Genomic DNA, 22,868 nt, shown 5'->3' with positions numbered 1-22,868 from the left:
TTTTTTGGTTGTGTTTTGTTTTGTGGTAGTGGTGGTGGGTTTTTTTTCTCCTTATCCGGTATTAGGTGGAGTGAAGGCATCTTAGAAGGGACACGACTTGTGGAAAACCATGTTCAACAAATATGAATTAAAGCAAAACATAGCCCAAGGCACTCTCTGCTCGGACTTCTGTGTACCCTACCTGTCCCTTACCATCTCTGGGCTTCACTCACACATCACAGCATCATTCCTAAGGCGGCAACAGTTTTCAGAGTTAAAGTGACCAGAACAGTTCACTTTAACATACTGTTTCAGCTCTCTGCAGAGGCAGACTGACATCGGTTATGTGGCTGCTGAATTCTGTGCAGTTCCCCATGTGGCATTTCATGTTCATTTTCGAATGAATCAGTGTATGTATTTGCAAATARTTTTTATGAACATGTGCTTCAGCTTGTAGTAAATAAGTCTTTTCAGAGCTATGGTGGGCAACTGGCTGCCCAAAGCTGTGACACTGGGCAAGCAGAAGGGGGAGGGGTTCCTACTGGATATGCTGGGTATTCCGATTGAAGGATGAGTTGATGGGGGGAAGAGGGGTGAGCAGGTACAACATCTGGATTTTCTCTGCTTTCTGGTTGCTAAGGCCTGTGTGAGGAATGATGAGGATTTGTGGGTGCTGGCAGGAGGAGACGTGAGTGGATGAAAGCCCCGGTGCTGCCAGGCCCTGGATGGTTGGACAGGTCAGGGCTGAGTCCTTTCTGAGAGAAGAGGTAGAATGAGATGGATGTGAGTTAGGAGCTGTAGCTGGGTTGCTCTGGAGTATAGAGTTACAGAGTTCAACCTGGGATTATTTTAGGAGGAGATCTGAAGTAACTGGGATTCCTCTGAAGAGAAGAGTCACACTGATGAGAAGAGAGAAGATCTCCAGATCAGGCTGGGCTCATTTCTTTGTGAACATCACCCTCGCCCTTGATGACTACTTGAGATACAATAGCAGAGTGGCTGGAGGAGCAACACTTCCTTGTGTGTTCAGCTCTGTTGAACCTTCAAGATTTCCTCAAGGTAAGACTGATCTAATAGGGGAGAAGTCACCTCCAGCTTATACTTACCATGTTTTCATGCTTTCTGTCCACAAGACAAGTGAAAGAGGAAGAAGGAAAGTGTTATGGAAAAACAAGTAAAGAAAAAGGGTTCAAAACAATACCAGTAAGAATCACCATTTTCATTGCTTGCCATTATAAATTTATTTCTTTTCGGCTCTGAAAGACCTCAAAGTGCTTAATTAACTCCAATCAGGAAATGGAATTTCTGTTCCGTATGAAAACTTGACATGCTGAGTTTTTCCGTACTGAACTAGAATTAAAACAGAGCCATAATAGTGAAACAGACAGTATTTTATTCCTCAAGGACTTTTTTGAAGGAAGGTTGCTAAAGCAATTCTTTTCAATAGCATTCAAACTTTTTTTTTCAAAAGCAATAAAACAATTTGTTTAAATTTTTCTATTACAGTAGAAAAGATGAGTCAAAATAAAGTTAATCAAAATGATCCTAATGATGAACCTTCTCTTGATGTTTCAGATGTTTCAGATTTTTCTATTGAAAAATGTCACAGAAATACCTGTGTTCTGCACGTGGTGGATCACACTTCTTTTCAGTGGAAAAAGTTCTAACCAAATGTTTCTGAGCAGCTCTACATTTGAAGAACTGAAAGAAACAGGCTGTAGTTTCACACTTTTTTTTTTTTTTTTTTTTTTCAGTGCTACAGCCCTGCATATGTTTTGTTTTGTTTTTTGCAGGAGGTTTTTTAACCAAGGTCAGTTCACAGATTGGGTTTACATGGCAGCCCTGCAAGCAGCCATGCTGGCACAGCTGTGAGAGCAGCATGATACTGTCTAGAATTAGGAATGGGCACTTCTGGACAGACCTGTGTGCCAGTTCTGCTGCTGAAGAAAACGTAATATGAAACAATAGTAAGTTTTTCACCCATAAGTGTAATGCAATAATTTCTGGAATTAAATGTAATCGCCAGTTATAACATTCAATGAYACTGTCCAAAAGCCAGTTAACAACGAATGTAACAATGAACAAAAGCAAAGGCGAAGTGGAGGAATCTAACTAATCCTGAAGGAAGAGTCTCAAGTCCATTATCTAAGTATACGATATTCGGTAGCTTGTGTTGAGTCTACATGTTTTGGCAAATACTCTCACCAGAGTTCAGCTCAAGAAATTGTAGCTATGCTTCAAGGTAGTCTCATCAGCTCAGGATATATGTAACTAATAGACTTCAGTATCCCATAATGTTTTGGGGACTCTGTTTTGAATTGGCCTTAAATCTATGATCATGCTCACATGAGAGGCTGATCTGAAACAATGTTCTTTTATTTCCAGTGACTTCTCTCCAAACTGATCAAGTCAGGTAGCTGCAATAATTTGTGCTGGTGACTGTTGATATAATAGAAGACCATGGATTAATGTTGAATAGCCACGTTTTGAATAGCTAGGAGAACAGGTTTTTTGCATGCATCAGTTAATTAAAGGACAAGTTATAAAGGTAACTGAGCATGAATTATTTTAAGCCTAAGTTCCTGCAGCTTGAGTCACCCTTAGAAGCAGGAATCAAAAGAGCCGTTGTTCATTGCAGAACTCACAATTAGACAAGGACTGGAGCTCTGGCTGACATTAAATAGGGCAGCCGGGGCTGGCCGAGGCATAAGGACACCCCGGTCACATCTCTGTACGCTGATGTGGACTCAGAGGCTCCACCTAAGATGAAGGACCTAGGTGTGTTTTCACACCCCTACAACGAGTATATGCCTTGGCCACCTCCCTTGATCAAGACAAAAATGCACAGGCTGTGAGTTGCAGTGTGCTTCAGTGGGTGCTAAATCTGAGTACCTGGGGAGCCAAGACCCGTGAATATGCTATAGTGCAGTCACAGTGCAGCTGAAACACCACCAGAATAGGTACAGCCTTCAGTCTGCAGCCTCCAGGAACTACTCATGTAGCAGAAATGACCTCTAGAGAAGAAAAGGATCTGGTTCAAGCAGTCACATGCAGGTGTTCTAGAAGCCACCTGAGTCTCTAAGCTTTCAGAGATGTCTTATCAAAAGGAAACATCAAGACCAAGGGCATAAGGGAGAGCAAGTCAGAGGTGATCAGCTGCATGGTTGATGTTAGGAACTATTTGTAAGGAGATTTCGAGAAACAAACATGCAAAAGGTTGCCATGATGATGTTCCGAACTTGCTCCCAGAATTAGAAGAAATTGCAAAAGTATTCTCTACACATACACTTGACCTGTGATGTAAATTTACTTAGAGATTGGTCCTCTTTTGCTTTCATTTTTTAATGAAAATTCTTATAAAATGATCAATGCTTGCAGAGAAGACAATGCCTAAGTTAATGATCATATATTCCTCTTGCACATCCCCCTTTGAAATTTGATGCCTAAGAATAGTTGTGAAGTAGATCCATCCTTAGAATAGTATTTTCTGAAAGGTTAACTGCAATAATTTGCAGTAGAAAGCTGATTCTGAGTGTTCACTCTCAAGTAAAAAAACACTGGAATGGCATGTAACCTGTCGGCCAATTAAGATATTACCTCGCAGATTTGTAATAACAAAAAATTTATTGTGAATTGATGACATCCAGAAATACATAATGAATGAACTTAGGGGAATTCACAAGAATAAGAAATATGCAAAACCTTAATAGGACCATTTTCGCTCTGAAATGTTAATTCTAATAGGTTTTTTATAAAAGACAAACAGGCATGGAATTAATCTTGGGCAAGGAAAAAAGGAAAAAAGGAACAATCAAGATGTGAAACAGTTCAAATATTTCAGAGTGATTTTTTTTCTCTAAAAGAGCTGAAAAGAATAGAAATGGAGCTATGCAGACCTCTTATTGCACATTCTGCATATTGATACTTTAATCAGAAATTGCAAAGAGAAGGAGCTTGAAAATCTAAGAAAATAAAAATTACAATGCCAACAGTAATTTAGTGCACCCCTACTGTAAAATGCACAGTAAAATACACTACTGTAAAATGGACAGTATGTATACAAGTAGTAAAGAACTATCATTTGCAATTTAGTGAATACTATGGAGAATTTTTGTGTATGTACGTATATATATTTTGTATACCTGTGTGTGTGTGTGCTTGCAGACAAATAAGTACATGTACACTTGTGTTTGCAAGAAAGAGAATATACCAAAATTGGGGAGGAAAGTTGTTTAAAAAGGAGAAACCCTGAATGTCAAAAAATAGAAAAGAATTGTTTTGAGAAGTAATAAGTTCTGTTTATATTTCGTTTATTATGGTCAAATCAGTCCAGCTAGAACTAAAGGAAAGCAGTTGCTGGAGGAAAGTTTTATCTCAAGTAGAAAACCTAAGACGAACATCACAGCCTGAGACACACAGGTGAGCAAAACACATTGCCGCCCCATTGCAGTAAAAGTTGTCCTTCACACAATGCTGCAGGTGGGTCCAGGACCATGGGAAGTGGTCTGGTGGCACGGGGAGCAGCGTGTGCGTAGGTGCAGTCCTGCCCGGGCTCAGAGCAGCCATGCAGTGTGCGGTCCCCGTGCTGCGCTGGGATGATGCACCGCACATGCAGATCACCCCTGCCGGCAAACAAAGCCGGTCTGATAGCAGTCCGAGTCCAAGTATGCTACGACTAAAGGGATAAACAACTGAACCTGCCMTCACGCCTGGCTTCTGAGTCCAGCCTGCAGCATGCTGACTACCTCTGCCYTCTGCTTCTAACTTTACGCACAAATTGCGTCTGCTGCTCAGAGCGGGTCCGTAACGAGATCTGTATCCAGACTAGTCCATGCTGACCTTACTCGGTCTAGGATTTTTAGTACACAGCCATCTGCCAAACCATGGCAGCCAATTCGATGTTTGCATTGTTAATAATAGCTAGACTGCCACCAACACCTAAGCTACAGGAAGACGGGCTGTAGGTTTCAGGCCATATGCGGTTCTGAAATAGTTTCAGGTGGTTTGTATGATACCGCTGCAGACTCCAGCTCCCTCRAGCATCTTCTAAACAACAGGGCAGCACATGATTTCAGCACGTAATGGATCTTTCCTGCAGTCCCTGAGCCTACATGCCACTGCAGTTGCATCTAAAACTGAAATGTAGCCAATGCACAAAGAGACCCCTAACCAGGTAGGTTGTTTCTAACACTATTTTTCTTCTCTACTTTAATAAATGCCTTCTCTTCTACACCGATCRTAATGTGTTAACTGAGTGGATGTGGTATCAAGCATATGGTACAGTTTACCTTTGGCATCTATTGGCAGAACACACTTCCTAAGGGTACCACAGATGGGGAGTAGCAATAGACATATTGCTCCCTGTGGACACCATGGCTTCTGCCTGCTAAGAATCATTTTTCCATGACATCTCTGGCAGGAGGAAAAAATAAAGCTCAGCAGAGTTGCAACAATTCATTTTTCACTCAAGATTTACTTTAAAAACAGCAAGAAAAGTAAACAGTTTAGAAGGGTTGTGGATTTGAGGTTTCCTTTTTTTCTTTATAGTGCTTTTTGATCGCATATTATGATTAGGTCTATGTAGGGCATGAAATGCAACATCTCATGYAGCGAGCATGCAGCTTTTTTTGCATCCAACAAATTATAAAGCTTGTCATGTTGTAAGATCTTCTCCACATTACGGTTGAAAAACAGTTCAGCCACTACGTTAAAACCAGCTGTGGCTACAGTCAAAGTTGAAACACCCCCTTTCTCATCAATGTACTTGGAGCGTTTTCTCTCCAAACAGCCGCCCTGAGCCAATGCTGTTTATAGACCAGGCTGTCCTTGTGCTGGGCACAACAAGGAGAAAAAGGAGCCTCCCTCCTCCCACATGCCCGCTGGCGGCTGGYGTTATCTCCCCACCTTCCCTGCCCAAAACCACATTCCAGGGCTCCTCGCTGCCTCTCTGCCCACACAGGCAGCGGCGCCGCGGGCAGCTCCACRCTGCTGCAGCAGGCTCTCGCTTGGAGCCGCAAAGGCCGCGGGTGAGGACTGCCGGGACCTTCACTGGTTCCGAGCCGGCCGTACCTCACAGCACCGACCGAGCACCATGCTGCTGCTTTCCCTCCTTACAGTCAAGTGCAACAGGAAAAGTGAAGTGGTTTAAAAAATTTTATAAAAATGATCATGCAATGAAGAAATGAAACTGATAAATTCAATATGATTTACACCTGAGGTTACATCATTAGAATGCTTTTCCATTTGACAAGGATGAGGGATGTAAACCTGTCCGAAAGAAGTCTAGATAAAATTGGCTTCATGCTTCTTTCTTCATCAAAAGATTTTACTTTTTGCAGTTTCTTAGCATTTAGCTTAGGTAAGTTGTACATTAATAGAACGAGGGACAGCTCTGTTAAGGGATGATCCCTAAAATAAACAAGATTTGTCTTGTTCACCAGCTTTTTCTGCTGTTATAAACAGCAAAGAATAATTTTGAAAAATGCTGAGAGAATTAAAATATGGATGAATCAGTGAGATGTGAGAAATAAATACAGAGGAATGGATTACTAGTCATGTCATGAAGGCAGAGTAACTTAATCTGTACCTTCAGTCCCCTGGTTTAACAGGAAGCTCTGAACCACAAAGTTGTCATTTTTCGTATCCCACGTTTTACACTTTGTAGTTTATTTTAAGGCAGTTGTATATGGGCATAGCTTGGAGGACATTCTGAACTGACCTGAGATAATCCTTACATGCCCACTTTGACTGGGTCATGTCTCTGGAGAGCAAGACCTGGGATTTCTTAGCCTGTCAAGAAGGTTTCTGGGCATTTGAAGTAGGAAAGGCCAACCTAGGATTTCAGCTAGTGAGATGCAGGGAAATGCCAAGGTGTTTTGCCCGTGGACTGCTATCCACACCTGCTGTCTTTCCAGTCAGAATAGTATGTAGGTTGCAAGTGTGTGATTGCTTAGTATTTGCCTAAGATTCCAGCTCATCTGATGGACATCATGGACCTGTTTTGGGCTGGATCAGGTTTATTCAGTGGAGGAAAAGATTGGACCCTGGCCTCGTTTGCTGAAGAAGTGGAAATGAGCACAGCTGAGAAGCGAAACCTTTGATGCTGCAATGCAGAGTTGTACTGTCTCCTTGGCTCTGTCRCAGAAATCTTGTAACTGTAAAATCAGGCTTTTCAAAAGTTGCTGCTGATAGTATTTCTCGCTTTCGGACTGTCTACTTGAGAGCTGGTTGCTTGATTTATGCAAACATTGTGGAATTGCTGTTTGTGTCTCAGCTGTCAGTTGTGAAATAAGATATTCACAGCAATTCTCTTCTTCCACTGAGAAAAATAAGTTAATTTATGTTTGTGGTGTGCTTAGATAATAAGATAACACTTCTACAGAGCAGCCTGAAATGAAATTAATAATTCTGTCTCTGGATTAGGGTTTGAGTAATGTTTAATAGGTAAAGGAAGGGAATTGAAAAGTGAAGAAATCAAATGCTCATGGGCTGTGCCTCACATTCCAGTTCCCTGTTAAACAAGGGTTCCACCAAAACAGGATGTTCTCGTGTGACTGAAGACTACATCGTAATGGAAATACRTACTCTTTATTTCCATCATATTAATCCTGGCTTCTCCTGTTTGTGACTCGTTGGCTTTGCAGCCTTACTGTTCTTTTTTAACTGTATTAAAATGCTTTGAATATACCAAAATAAAATGAACTTTCCATTTCATTAAGGATTAGTATCATCAGGAAATAAATTCATGAGGAAATAAAATGAGAGATATTAAAATTTACTTTCTCTTCCCACTTTGTATTATTTTTATCTCCAGGTCTCCTGCAAATGAAGTATATTTCCTTTTCACTTAGATATTCAGATTGCGCACTCCTGATTCAACGGGTCCAGTTAGCCAGTATAGAGCAGTACAGAGAAGGAGGAAGTGAGTGAGATAGGGTGGTATATTTTACAAGCATTTTACAGTTGTAACTTATTAACAGAGAACTTGGCCTCCAGTGAGTGGGACAACTTTAATGTTCATTTTGCCCTTGACATTTTTCTTGCATTGGTACAGGCTTAAGGCAATGCCTACCGTGAATTTTTCTAACAGCCCATTTCTGGTCTTTTTTTTTCCCCCCTTTTATGAAGCAGGATGTCTAGTTATCCAGTAAGTGGCAGCAAATGGCTAAAGATTCATCATGAGTAAATCATTATCCAGTGAATGAATGAAAGTAATTAATTTCTTTACATGACTGTGACAGCTGAGAGGTAACTGAAGAGCTGTGTAGCATGTACACGTACCAGTACTGATAAAGCACTTGCCTAACTACCAGCAAGTATAACCACCTTAATTCACAAGATGCTTTAGCAAGAATGATATATGCATTCAGTTTGTGGCAAGCTCAGGATGTCTAAGCCAAAAGCTGCTCCGTTTGGCTTTTTGCTGATGCTGCATCCATGTCTTATGCAGATGGAGAGGAAGCATAAAACTGAAACATAAGCAAAGATTGTAAGCTGTGCTAACAACCACCTTACCCTCTTTTGTTAAATACTCAGGAAGGTGTGTAAATAGGAGGAATGAGGTACTAAGAAAAAAGAAACAGTCATAAAGAAATGCACTTCAAGATCACCTGGGGCCTCCAGCTTCTTTTAATTCCCATTCTTTGTTAAAACATAAGCAGTATGCTGATAAATACTAACCAGCATTAGTATTTATACGAGAAAAGGAAATGAAAACAAGTATATGGCCGCAAACTGTTGCTAAAATGGCAGTTAAATTTCCAAAGAGGAAATGTGAGAAAGGGATATGTAAGAAGCCATATCTGTCAAATGTTTTATGAAAAATATATATATATGTTAATAAAGTAACTGGAAAAATTATTCTGAGTGTTTTTTTTCCACTTCTAATACAGACTATTTTTCAGAGTAGAAAGATGTATCAGATTTATCCATTCTACTTCTCTTATGGAGAACCTCAAAGGCAGTAGGCTATACAGTAATATAAGCCATGAATAAGCATAAGAGATTACTCTTGAAACCGATSAGCTAATGGGTCCTGCTGAATCCGTCAAGACCACTTGTAGCTGCTATGATGGGTCAAGGGATTGCAGCTCTCTTCTGTAAGGTGAGCTTTGCTGTATGCAGCCATAATTTAGTTCTTTATGACTAAATTTAGTTCTTTATGGGTGTCTTCAACTTTGAGCTGTTACTGAAGTTTTCCCTTCCCAGCTATGATAATACAGCCCAAGATGACTATGTAAATTGGGGGCTTGGATCTCTGCTCTGGTGGGAGAATTCAAGAGGTTAGTAATGATCTTTAAAGCACTGGATGAATAACAAGCTGATTGCTATCAAGGTTGTTAAAAGGATCAGAGAAGTATCTAGACATTAAAAAAAAAAAAAAGGCCCAACAGCAAGGCTGAGTTTTTGTTGCTCTTTTGTTTTATTCATAATAATTGATTAACTGGAGACATCACCTCTTAAACTAAAGCCTTCATTTTTCCCGTGGTAAAGTCCCAAATCCCAAATCTGAGGATATTAAGAATAAGTGAGAGGTAATGAAGAAACATGCAAATGGAAGGGACTGCTTACAGCAATGAATCTAATCGCTTTTTATCATTGGCAACTCCATCACATACTCATACATATTCATAAAGTTAGGATAATTTTAAGGTTAAATTTGGTATTTGCTTTGAATTTGCACTGGAATTTTTCCTCTGAATTAGGAGTGGACATCCTTTACCTGAGTCTCTGCCTTACATCCATGCAACGGCACAGGCAGCACCATTCGGCTTTTTAACACTGCCGAGCGTCCCCCTCAGCCCCAAGCAGAGTCTGCTAAACTCTCTGTTCTCTGAATCTCATTTCCAGATTGGTCCCCTTGCATGATGGACCTCAGTTTCCTGTGTGAGTGACTCATTTCCTAGTGGGGAATAGCACTAGATAGAGTGGGAGGTGAAGGGCAGCATGATTTGTGGGAGATGTCACTTGTGTGGGGTGAGAAGAGGAGAGACAAGAGAGGGCAGTGGAAGAACGAATGAGCACATGAGGAAAAGGAGGAGAAAAAGAGATGGTGGGGGAGACCCTACTATTGCCAGGCTGTATAAATCACAGTTTAAGGTCTTACTCTGCCCACAAGCTGGAGTTTCTGCTACCATTCTTGAAGAGTTTTGGTAGTTCCTCTCTTTGTATGGTCTAGTTTAAAATCATAGGTACTGGCGAAATGAGTCAAACTCAAGATTTCAGAGGATGTCTAAGCAAGGTCTTGTTATATGGTATTTATATTCCCCCTTTTCTCCTGAATATACCTCAATAGATTGTGGTTTACCTTTTTCACAGTTGTTTTACAGAGATGTCTCTCAGTCATTCTGTGGTTGACTTCTATGTACAGATCTTTCCCTGTTGATCTCAGCTTCTGAAGTGGCAGGTCACAGCTCTTTGTTTTAAATTTTTGAAGTTTTCAACAGTCAGTCACCAACTATCACAGTTATGGTTACTACTGAACTGGGAAAAGGGGAAATGGGGATTTTTTTCCTATGGCAGTTCAATATTTTTTTCATTATTTTTCACTTCAGTATTTATTCCTGTTCAGTACTTTTCAGGAAACATGGCTTAAATGTCATAGCCTCTACCATTGGACTAGACTGTTGACAGTGTGCTCTTTACAGTTTGATGTCGTCAAGAAGGGCTTTAGAAGAGTGATCATGCTGATGCCATGAGACAGATGCTGAGGCTTCTTGCTCAGGCCGTGTTACTTGGTTTAAATTGGCCAGGTTCTTTCATGATAGTCAGGTCACACAAAGCTGTGCTTCTTCCAGCAAGCAGCCTCAGACAAATGTTTTACCACATGAAACAGGATGTACGATGTACACAGAAATCAGAGTACTGGCAATCCTTTACCAGGTATAGATAAAGATAATACATTTAATTCAAGGAAGGTGTATGTCCTATTGGAACCATGGTCGCATCCAGAGACAGGCAAAATCCACTGGAGCAGGATAAATGCAACAGAGCAGGCTGATAAATCCAGACCACTTTCCCCCTTTTATATCTACCCTATTATTACCCTGTCTGAGCCAATAAACAAGATACTGTATGGAGAGCAGCGAAAACAACCACAGATTTAACAGCCTTTTAATGACTCCTRTTAAATCCAGGTCTTAAGTGCACTTTGCTCTAGTGGCACTCCTATGAAYGTGGGATCTAAGCCTCAGAGCAGCTAGAAGCCTGCCCCAAGGTACATGCTGAAATAAGGTCATCATTGAGCCACTAGTCAGTGGCTGAGGGTTGTCATGGCTTCAGGGCCTTCCTGCAGTCACACAGGCACCAGGGAGCTGGAGCGTTTCTGAACACCCGTGATGGAGCACTGTAGCGTAGGTCAATCCCTGCTGTGACTTCTTGGAAAACAAACAGGAACAGTACTAATAATTTCCACCATTTCTGAAATGCTCCACTTAGCAGGGTGCTGAGCAGGAAAATTTGTGCTATGTTTAATTCTGCAGCTCCAGATAGTGACAGATGCTTTAGGTAAAGTCTATTTTCAGCTTTTCAAAAGAAGCTGGAGCCTGTGATTTTGCTTCTCCTCTGCCTGCGACTTCTCCCCCTTTTCCCAGATACTTTTGAACCACATTCAAGACAAAGCTGCTTAGGAGTTTTCTGTGAAAGGCAACTACTGCATGGAAGAGCTCAGCCCCTTACCCCAGCTGGTGTCATGGCTGCTCAGTCAGAACACATGCACCACCTGAGCAGGAGTCTAGCAAGCTCAGTAGAAGAGTGGTGGTGTCATGGGAATCTGATTAGGATGAAAAGTTTGGCATTCCAAATGCAAATCCATGGGAAAAGCAGGATTCATTAGTTTTCTGCATACAGAAAACTTTCTGAAGTCTGTTCTCGCAGAATTTTATGACCACTGAGTCACAGAATGGGTAAGGTTGGAAGGGACCTCTGGAGATCATCTAGTCCAACCTCCCTGATCAGCAGGGTCACCTAGAGCATGTTAGACAGGGTTGCATCCAGGCGGGCCTTGAATATCTCCAGAGAAGAAGACTCTACAACCTCTCTGGGCAACCTGGTCCAGGGCTCTGTCACTCTCACAGGGAAGAAATTCCCCCTCACGGTCAGGCAGAACTTCCTGTGSTTCAATTTCTGCCCATTGCCTCTTGTCCTGTCACACGGGACAACCGAAAAGAGTTTGTCCCTGTCCCCTTGACACCCTCCCTTCAGGTACTTGTACACGTTGATAAGATCCCCCCTCAGTCTTCTCTTCCCTAGGCTGAACAGGCCCAGCTCTCACAGCCGTTCCTCAGAGGGCAGGTGCTCCAGCCCTCTGATCATCTTTGTAGCCCTACGCTGGACTCTCTCCAGTAGCTCCCTGTCTCTCTTGTACTGAGAGMCCAGAACTGGACATAGTGCTCCAGATGAGGCTGCACCAGGGCTGAGTAGAGCGATCTCCGGTGATCTCCAATGGGGACTGAACTTTGTTAGGAAAAAGTAGTTAAGACATTAAGGAGGCCTGGGATTGGAAGTCAATAATGTATCTGTTCCTAGCCCTGACTAAGACTTTCTATGTCGCCCTGAGCAACTCATTTAATTTTTCACTGCCTCAGTTTCCTCATTTTAAAATGAGGATAAGATGCCTATTATCACAGTTACCTTTGGTAGCTATAAATGGAATTTGCTTAATGAGTACTAAGTACAGGGTATCTGAAAAGCTTTTGATTACATCTTTTCCCAGACTTGGAGTCAGACTCCTACTTTTGGAAAATACCTTACCTTTATGCAGAGGTACTTAAGAGAATGTCATGTAACATTGCTATGATTGGGATAAGCACTGGAGAAGACAGGAATAAATAAAAAAACAAATAGGTGCTCTATAGAGAAAGATTAGTTCAGACCACAGGATCAAAGCCAAATAGACTTTTTTTATTCAGAGGAAGATCCACTCCCTGATCTTGATGATAACATCCTCATCCGAGAGAACGTAAGAGAGCAACCTTTGATTGCCAGACCCAATCCACTGGCTGAGTGTACCCTGAGGGGAGAAGAGATTTACCTAACAGCTACTTAAAGCCTATTCAGCCTTTCATGGGCATCACATGCAATGCATGTGTCTCCAGACAAGTGCAGGAGACTGGCTCCCACAGCCACTTACCTCTTCTTTTTCCTTTTCCCCAGTTCAGTGCTTTCTCTGTAGTATCTTTTCTCACTGAGATCACAATTATTTTGAAATGGCAACATAGAACATAAGGTACATCGTGGTTTCAGCAAAGCGTCTGTCCCTCTAGCCCATCTCCAGCAGCGGCTAGCAGGTGACAGATCTCTTTGACTTCACATTCACTATACCACACGCAACTACCAGGTTTCAGCTCCTTGTTTCTGGGTAACACATAAGGCAATACCTTTACTATATTCCAGTGTGGCATATACAGAAACTTTGTCTTTTATTTTTCCTTTCCCTCAGCTTCTCTATGGATCTAACCAAGTTCCTCTTTCAGAATTAAAAAAACTTTGTATTTTGGGGGTGTATGCCAGTGCACTCCTGTATTCTGGAAATGCTCCTTTTTCTTCCACTTTTTAGCAGCTAACTTGCCAAATCAGCTCCCACTGAGACGAAGTCCTGGAATGACTAACATGGTTGGGGCCAGAGTGGAGAAATGTGGTTCCAAATAAAATCTRCTTGTGCCTGGAGGGTCCCTTCAGCATGTGACCTTTTCTTCCCTGTTCAGCTTCGATCATGGCAGTGACGCAGACTGTGGGTCTGCCTWAGTCACGTTCCCAGAATGAATCTGTGCACCTGAGAAAGCCAGGGGAAGAGCCAGGGAGACTTGCAGGCGAGCGGCGCGCGGGCGTGCTGTGCGCGCCGACAAGGCGGCCGGCTCACGGGAGTCCCTTGCGAAGGCTGCGAAGAGAGATGCCGTGATTTCCCAGGAGGGTGACACTCCTTTATTCACCTTTCAGAACGTGCAGGAAGCAGGAGCAGTTTGTGCCTGCAGTGTCAGTGCTGCCCAGGCTCCTCCACGCTTTCAGGTTTGGCAGCCTTTCCGAAACAGCGCTGATTACCTTTYGCCCACGAAGCCCTTGGGGCAAGCACTCGGGCTGTGCCAGACAATTTCACCGCTCTCTGCCCGGCAGCTACCGAGGGCTCGGTTGCTCCGACATTAGAGCACTGAGGGAATGAGCTAACAAGCACCTTTGATTTGGGAGAGAGGAATTTGCATGAATATTCTTGCTAACCTAAGGGAGAGTGAATATATATCCCTCATCTCCCTCAAAGCCTGTGCTGACCTCCCTCTACTTACTGGTTTTTATCGTGCTCAAGAAGCTGTCATTTTAGTGCCCTGGAGCTCAGGTCCTGCAAAGCTGGGCGGTGGGGGAGCCTGCATTGCATTTCATGCAGAGAGCGGCCAAATATTGCACCTACACGCTGTCGTGCCCTGGGTAACCTCAGGACATACATACAAACATGGCTTGGATTTTACGGCTGTGCTCATAGGATAAGGACTGAACTGCAGCGTTAAGCTTCTCAATGCTCAAGGAACACTAAGCTCGCTGTAACTTGCATGGTGAAATGTTGTTTATGCAGAGGATTAACAGATCCCTCAGATAAATGTGTTTGTTTTGATCGCTTATCTGCATTGGGGAGGGCAGAGGAGCAACCCACATGCTTTTACATCTAACTGTAACCGGCTTTTCAAAGATAACTTAGGTAGCCATATCTGGAGTTACATAATCTCCAGTTTCTGTTGAATCCACATATATCACATGACATTTTCCTAAGCTTGTATTTTTTCCAAGCCTATAATATGATTTTGGATCGGCTTCATTTCCTACTTTTCAGTAAAGCTACACCAGGAGCTACCTACCCACATGTTCTGCGCCTGTGATTTTGGTCAACCTTCTGGTGATGGGAGAGGAAATAATTTATTCTAGGAGTCAATTCAACTTTTTTTCAGCATTAGGCACAAAACTGAATATTACTGTTCTTATTTCTGAATAAGGGCTCAGGCTGTGTCTGCCAAGGACAGCTGGCTTTCTGAGATGCTGGAAGAGGCAAAAGGGATAGCTGTAGTCCCTAGCTCTCTGTAAGTGCTTGTTTTGCCTGTGCTGGRAGCTAAAACTGCTTAATGTAAGCCTGATTTATCTAGATTCTCACTGCTTCTAGAAGCTTCTGTGTGGTGCTAAGATTTTTGAGGATTTATCCCAAGTTATCTAGCGCCAAACGAAACAGTTGCTCGGCAGTGCTGCAAGGTTTCTTGCCTTTCTCCAGCAGCCAGAGTGTTATTTCTTGTCCTCTAACATCACTTGCTGCTTTACCAGAGCATTGTCTTGTTCATCTTCACGTGCCTGAGCAGCAGCCAGAGCTTCTGGTGGTGGCAACACACACATTCACGATAACAGGCAAGTATCAGAAATACCAGCAGCTGAAGGCAGCCTTTGGTATAATACATGCTGTGCTGGAAGCATTGCTGGAAAACCACATACTCAAACTGCTACAGGGCTGTGACTCTGTAACCTTTTGGGGCTACTGCTGATTGGCAGTGACGGACAGTTTTTTGAGGCAGTCACGACACTCTCTTGCCTCTGGGATATCAGTTTATAGGAAGTTTTATTTTAACCTCTCAAGAACGTGACCTATCCTGTGCCAGCAGCTTATGGTTCATTCTGTTAAAAGGGGAATGTAAAACACATGAATTTATTACTGCCACCAACTCTCTGTCTACCCATGCTTTGGTAAATCTAAAAAGGATTGCATTGTTATTTTAAACAGTAAGAAACTTTTTAGATGTCTGAAATTTCACTGTACTTCATTCCTGCTGTGCTTTTTACCTGCAACAGTGTTGTATGCATTTAGTGGTCAGCAGCTTGCATAGTAACAGCATCTGCTTTAAAGCCCATCAGACTCTGGCAATGACTTTTCAAGGTTTGGGTCCCAAAGCAAGCTGATGGTTTAAGTGGTGTCTGTTTTCTGCAGGTAAAGAGAGGCAGTAATAACTGCTAGTGTAGGAGACACACAGTTCCCTGAGGCCCCCCGGAGTCTCAAACACCGTGTAAAGTGAGCCTGAGTGATGCTCAGTGCYGGGAGCGGAGCTGCCAGCCCATGGCTGAACAGTTCAGTTTGCATCCAATAGAGGGTAGTGACACACATATTCCATAGGCAGCTCCTCCAGGTAACTTATTTAGGGAAAAAAAAATCCACTGACCTATTTTGCTTTAAAGATAACCAGAAATATTGACGGAGGGACTGTCGGATTATGGGCGCACCAGGAAAGGAACCGGGTGTATGTGCTCCAGCTGACCCAACACATATCTGACCCATTTTTTCCCCCTCATTTTAGGAGGAGGAGTGATTTCATATATATGATTGAAAATAAGAAACAGATATGTGTGTGTGTGTGTAATACAAACTGTGGCAACTGCTGCACATTTCAAATTCCTACCCAAATGCTCTTCTTGTGATTTGGTAGCACCATGCCTCCGTGGGTATGTGTGTGCCCCTCGCTACTCTGGCGTGCGTGCCTTCCTCCTCCTTCCCAAGAGATGCCACCACCGGAGGCAAGGTGGGGGCCCAGCTCCTGGCCATCCCCTCCTCTGCCTCCTCCCTGCTTCCTGCATGCCAGTGACTGCCACAGCTGCACAGCAGAGCCCATGGTGAGACATTGCATGGCAGGGGGTGCTCAGAGTCCCCAGGGCCTTCGGCAGCATGCAGAGACCAAAGGCCAACCGCACCGACCCCTCTGATAGTGCACCAGACCTGCGGGCAGCCTGGCACGGCATGYGGGTTTGTGCAGGGCAGGACCTCTCACCTCCCGTGCAGGGCGATGGTTTCGGACCTCTCCGGCTGTGAGGGCCGCACGACAACGGTGGGGTCCGGTGTGAAGGAGCTGCCACCTTCTCGCCTGCTCTAGGGTGTGAATAGCCGTGCTTTCAGCAGGCGGGAGTCCCTCCCTGCATCACTCCCAGTGGCTCCCCACAGCTTCCCCGGAGAAACCCTCCCAGGCCTGAATTTCACAGGTTTTAAATTCATATGTCCACAGACAATAATGAGGAAGACCAGATGCCTGTTTCCCGTCCCCCGCCCCAACCCTTAGTAGCTGAGGTGAACCAGCGTGRGAGGCTGTAGCTGTTTACAATTTCAGCTTTTTTCATTTCCCTTTTGTAGTTTCTTCAAATGAAGGAGCTGGTTGACTTTTTCATTTGCAGGCTTCCCCCCCTCCAGGCAAATGGAGAGTAATACAGCAGCTCCCTTTCCTCTCCAGCTGAGCGAGCTGGTTCCCCTCCTCGCCGGGGCTCCCTTTYTGTGTAGTCGAGACAGCAAATTCCAATAACTTGCCAGGAGAGGCTGAGTGCTGCAACATAGATGATGTTCATTAGCACTGGACTGTATCTTACTTGCACTGGTCACACCTACTGATGAACACCTGCACTGTCTGCAGACTTGGGCAGAGAAAACCAAGGCCCATGCTGCATTCAAGATGCTTCAKCTAATTCGTAGAGTGAGGTATCAAGACCTGGGAATGGGCAGATAGCTTCACTGATAGTACAAGATGTAATAGGATGTAAAAACTTGCTATAACCATCTATACAGGTGCAAATCCATCGTCTGGGGCATGGTGACAGAGCACTTGCACCTTATTGTCAGATCCGATCTGTGAATTCAAGTTCTGGTGTAGGCTTACATTAAAAGCCACCTAGATATAAGGGGCCTGGTTATATGGAGCAGCAAGTAATAATGGTCGGATACAGATGCAAGGCACATTGCTCCCCTGCCTGTCATTGGCTGTTTAATCTGCTGTTCTGTAGCTTTGGGATCCCAGTCAGATCTTTATACTACATATTTGAGTGATTCTTCTTTTTGGAAAAATCCACAGCTGTACAGTACCAAATATTCTGTGTATAAACCTCAATACAGTTAATTCCCTAGGTCTTACCTGCTATAAAAAGCTTCTGCCATGGATGTAATATAACTTATCAATTTAAGTATATTAGTCAACAGTTCCGGGCAGAGTAAATGCAGCTGATAACAGCAAAGGGGCACAGGCAGAAGATGATTTTGTTTTAAGAGTTGTAACAATCCATCAAAATTACTTTCTAAGGATACAAACTGCATCCACAAAATGACTCCTTGCCTGCAAACACTTTTGAAGGGTAGGCTTTAGATTGTAAACTATTAGGGGCATGAATTGTATCTTTTTTCAGTCTGTAGCACAATAGAGCCCTATCAAGACTGTGGTTAGAAGAGTCTGCAATCTGATTAGTTACACCACAACTTGGGTTTCTTCCATGTGAGCACTTAATTAGATTGAACTCTGCTAATTTAAGAGATAACAAGATAAGCTTAGCCCAGTTAAGTATATGTGGTGGTTTTGTCTTTTATCAGTGGTAGGTTTCTCTTGTCTTTTTCTGTTGCAAGTGTTTAACCTTACAAGGTTTTATCAGCACTCACCTGGAATAAAAGACATCGGGAGCTCCCATCCTGCATGRACAGGGCAGGACTGGAGAGAAGGCCCTGCAGAACGGGCAGTAAATCAGTACTTCRCAGACCTTTACAGCGTGACAATGACCATTGTTTAAAGCCAGGTGGGGCTCATTGCCATGCAGATTGGGTACACACAGACAGASGGACACACACAGACACACACATGTACACACACATACAGGGTTCAACTAGGCTCAGTACTGCGCTGCCTACGGAAACCTGTGGAGAACATTTAACTACTGCCATATGACMTACTTGGACTGTAAAATTATGATTAAGCCTGTTCAGACTTAAACGCTCATTCAAGGATGGTTTATCAGAAGTAATCTTCTAACAAAAAACTGTATACATGTGTCCAGTTCTGGGCTCTCAGTACAAGAGAGACAGGGAGCTACTGGAGAGAGTCCAGTGTAGGGCTACGAAGATGCTCAGAGGGCTGGAGCACCTGCCCTACGAGGAACGGCTGTGAGAGCTGGGCCTCTTCAGCCTGGGGAAGAGAAGACTGAGGGGGGATCTTATCAATGTGTATAAGTACCTGAAGGGAGGGTGTCAAGGGGACGGGGACAAACTCTTTTCGGTTGTCCCATGTGACAGGACAAGAGGCGATGGCAGAAATTGAAGCACAGGAAGTGCCACCTGACCATGAGGGGGAATTTCTTCCCTGTGAGAGTGACAGAGCCCTGGACCAGGTTGCCCAGAGAGGTTGTAGAGTCTTCTTCTCTGGAGATCTTCAAGGCCCGCCTGGATGCAACCCTGTCTAACATGCTCTAGGTGACCCTGCTGATCAGGGAGGTTGGACTAGATGATCTCCAGAGGTCCCTTCCAACCTTACTGAGTCTATGATTCTATGATACATATATATATGTACATATATCTGTACATAGCCCCAAGGCTGATRTTCCTCAGCTGAAGTTGATCTCTGTACAAATTTCCCAGTAATTACAGTCTGTACTTGTTCGACTTGAAAGGTTTGTTGATTTCATAATTTCTAACCTCAAACACCCCCAGATACTGAATCAGACCTCAGAACTATTATTTAGGCTCTTAAATACGCAAAGAACTTTTGGCTTTTTTTGTCCTCACTTCTTTGAGTCTTTGATGTTGTATTTCAAACTCTTTCAGTGAAGATGAAGAAAAAATGATTTAATGAAAACTGAGATTCCCATCTGATCAGTTATTTCCAGGAACTAGAGAGTTAAGAGAATTCTAAAATAAGGAGGGAGGTGTTATAAAATTACAGGCTGGAGACACATGAGTTATGTAATTTGTATTTTTGAGGTAGGAGCAATCGTGCCTACCTGTGTCTAACTGCAAAGAAGCCCTCTGGTCCGACTCAAGCAAGGACTCTGGAGCATGCTGTGAGGACTCTGTTGCGCAGGCCTGGGGCTTCTCAGCCTCTGTTTTGCTAAGCAGACAGCTGCTCTGCTTAGCTGGCTTCAGAGCAGCTGTCATTTTTGGCTGAATCTTCCTTGAAGGAGCAACCAAAATTTCCTCTACAAGCTGGAGAAGCTACTTGATGGGCAGGTTCTCCTGATCAGTGACGTGCAATTGGGAGCGCATGTCTATTCCTTTGCTCTGGCGCTGAGAGGAAGCTCAAGAAATCAGCACAAGTTGTAAGTGCTTGTATCTACTGCTTATGACCCCATTGCATTTGGGGACTGACAGTAGAGCTGCAGCTGGAATAAGAGCATTCCCACAAGCTCTGCTTGCAAGAACAGAGTTCAACACGCATGGTGGTTTTGCAGGCAGAAGAGAGGGTGAGGATGTGTGGCTCATGCAGTGCTGTTCCTGTGTCTTGTTCAATACAACATGGATGGGAAGTATCAGTAAAGATGAGAGAAAGGCTATTCTTGTTTTGTTTATATTACTATTATTGTTATTATTATTGTTACTATTATTATTATTGTTATCATTACCATCATCATCTGATTGGGCAGAGAAATCAAATGTTCATCTGTTTCATGTGCCTGAAATCATACCACTCCTGGAATAGCCGCTTCTGATCCAAGTGTGATGAAAAAGCTATCCAGGTAAATCTTCCTGCTATCTGTTGTGTATGTGTGTATTGTAAAAGTGTTTAGGGGCTTCAGAAAGGAGTGTAGCCTCCTTTAAGCCTGATGCTAAATAAATACCATCTCAGCCCTGAAAAGCCTATAGCTTGTGTATAAGGTGTCTGTTCTGGGGAAGGAGGACACTGTTTTGAAAGTCTCCCGGTATGGCTTTATTTCAAGCACCACATTCAGCTAAATGCTTGCATTTTATTTTATTACAGTTTTGGATTTAGTTCAAGTTAACCTYTCCAGTCTGTTATCATGCTATGATTCACGCAGGTCTCTCAGCTCATTGAGAAATTCGTCCTATCTAAGGTCCACTTATGTACAAAAGTAGCCATCTGGCAAATGTTCCCACCTCAGCCTTCAGCATCACCTTCTTTTGCAGCTCACCAATATATGCATAGCACCTCGATGTTCATTCTGTCACACTGAAGCACACTATTTATTTCTACTCCAATCTGTCTTTAAAAGGTTAGCATGTGCAAAAAGAAAAACATTTATACTACAATGTTTCATTAGTCTCATCTTCATATTTTCTTGAAACTCTTATGTTCATAGGCTTTTTCACATATTGCAGACAGAGGCCTTGACTCACAAACTGGCCACYTATTCCCCCTAAACTTTTTTTTCCCCCTACAGAACATTTTAAAGCATGTCACAAGACCTGTGTTTAACATGAGAATATTTTAATCGAGAGGGAAAAAAAMCATGCTATAACCTGGTAGTGTTAGCCAAAAGAAATGCTCCATCTGTTTATCTGTCTTCTCTTTGTCTGCACTGAATGGCACTACCATGGTCACAGCAGCTGGCAAGCACTGCAAAACAGGCAGAACCTTTCTGTACTTGCAGCAATGTGTTACGCTGAAAATAAATATTTGTTATGCTCTACAGGTCCTACTAAGCTGCAGATGAGAAGCGAGTCAATTCCGTCTCAAGCACTAAAGAAATTAGTACTGCAACAAGTCTTTTCCCTATTTATATACCAAATCTCCATCTAATTTTTATGACAGCTTCCAGCATGTTCCACTGGTATATAAGAATGGGGGTCAATAAATATTAAATATTAACCTAGTAGCAAGGTACTAATGTCTGATCTTATCACTGTTCTAAAATTGGATATTTAATAAACACTATGAGACAGGGAAATCTCTTCCAATAGCATYGTGAATCTTTTAAGTGTAGCTTCCCCTACTCCATTTTGTGTAGCGAGCGCTCACCATGGCCTCTGCTGACACTTTTCTAAAACCTGAACTTCATACCAGTTCCCCTGAACCTTTTTCATATTGTTTGCAACACAGATTTCATTACATTACATACACTCCTTGTTGTCTTTTAACTTTTTCTCCTACCCATTCTTTCCCATCCTTTCTTTCCTTTCCTTGTAGGGCCAACAAGGTCTTGCCTGCAGTCACTTAGGCTTTATTTGTAATTCCTTGTCCACACTCAAGGCACAAGTCAATACAGAGCTTGCTCACTGCAACGTGCTCTACGTATCCACATGGTTCGCTAGAGATCATCCAGATCATGGTATGATCAGAGTAGTTAGAGTTTAACAGTGTGGATCTGAGTCTTTCTGCACAGCTAGCCTCAATCTGAAGAGCTAGTTCCAGGTGCATTTAACTAGCACAGCTGTAGCCAGCATTCCCAACCTAAGCCACCCTTCAAATGGGTATATACTTAGCTTTTGAAAAAGTATGGAGGGTTTTGTTGTTATTATTTGTTTTGTTTTGTTTTGTTTTTCACCTCTCTAGACTGCGTTAGCCTCTGTCTAAGTTGTAGGTTTGCCTCCATGCAGTACGGCCAAGAGATGAACTTGTGCTCAAGTATTGGCTTGGGCCCACTGCAGAATACAGTGCAGYTTTTTCTTTCTTTTCCTTCCTTGGCACATTCGCATAATTTCAAACCATCATCCCTTCCCACGCTGCTCACCAGTCCTTTTGCATATTTCTCTTGTTCCCTTTCTGACATCTTTCTGCATGTTTTACAGCCGAGTTAATCTTGCAGTGGAAGAAGACAGATGTYGGTGAGACATGGTTCTGGCAAAGACTTGGCATGACAGGCAACAACAGCACCATTTTTCTAGAAATCTGCATGAATGTCACAGGGTCAGCACATAACACAAGAGATCTCTGCTCAGAAGCATAAAGTCTATGCTATGTGTAAAGTCAGACCTTTTTCATTAGAGGAAAGAAATGAGAATTCATGCATTTTTCAGGCAAAATATGTTAATTGCTGCCAGTTGTTACTGATAAATTATGAGGGGGAGATCAACTGTTGGAGCTGTGCTAATGGAGAGTTATGTTAATAAATGACAAATTTCATTGCATGCATAAGGCCTGTTGACCTCCTCATGAGCTTATTGATGGCTTTGCTTGTGTGTA

At 42.9% G+C, this 22,868-nt stretch overlaps 1 protein-coding gene across 1 annotated transcript in view; it reads left to right on the top strand.

Moving 5' to 3' along the window:
• LOC146590593 (uncharacterized) overlaps positions 1-22,559 on the top strand; it is a 37,180-nt gene extending 14,621 nt beyond the window's left edge. The window contains exons 4-6 of the mRNA XM_085314321.1: positions 833-1,038; positions 4,308-4,398; positions 22,475-22,559. Coding sequence (XP_085170447.1) covers positions 833-1,038; positions 4,308-4,398; positions 22,475-22,514 — 337 coding nt within the window. The 3' untranslated portion in view covers positions 22,515-22,559. The remainder of the gene's footprint in view (positions 1-832; positions 1,039-4,307; positions 4,399-22,474) is intronic.
• The last annotated feature ends 309 nt before the right edge of the window (positions 22,560-22,868 follow it).

Source organism: Rhea americana, unplaced genomic scaffold (assembly GCF_003343005.1).
Source record: "Rhea americana isolate MKP2758 unplaced genomic scaffold, rheAme1 scaffold_40, whole genome shotgun sequence".
Lineage (NCBI taxonomy): Eukaryota > Metazoa > Chordata > Aves > Rheiformes > Rheidae > Rhea > Rhea americana.
The sequence above is the reverse complement of the archived record's forward strand: the minus strand, read 5'-3'. Positions and strand labels throughout refer to the sequence as shown.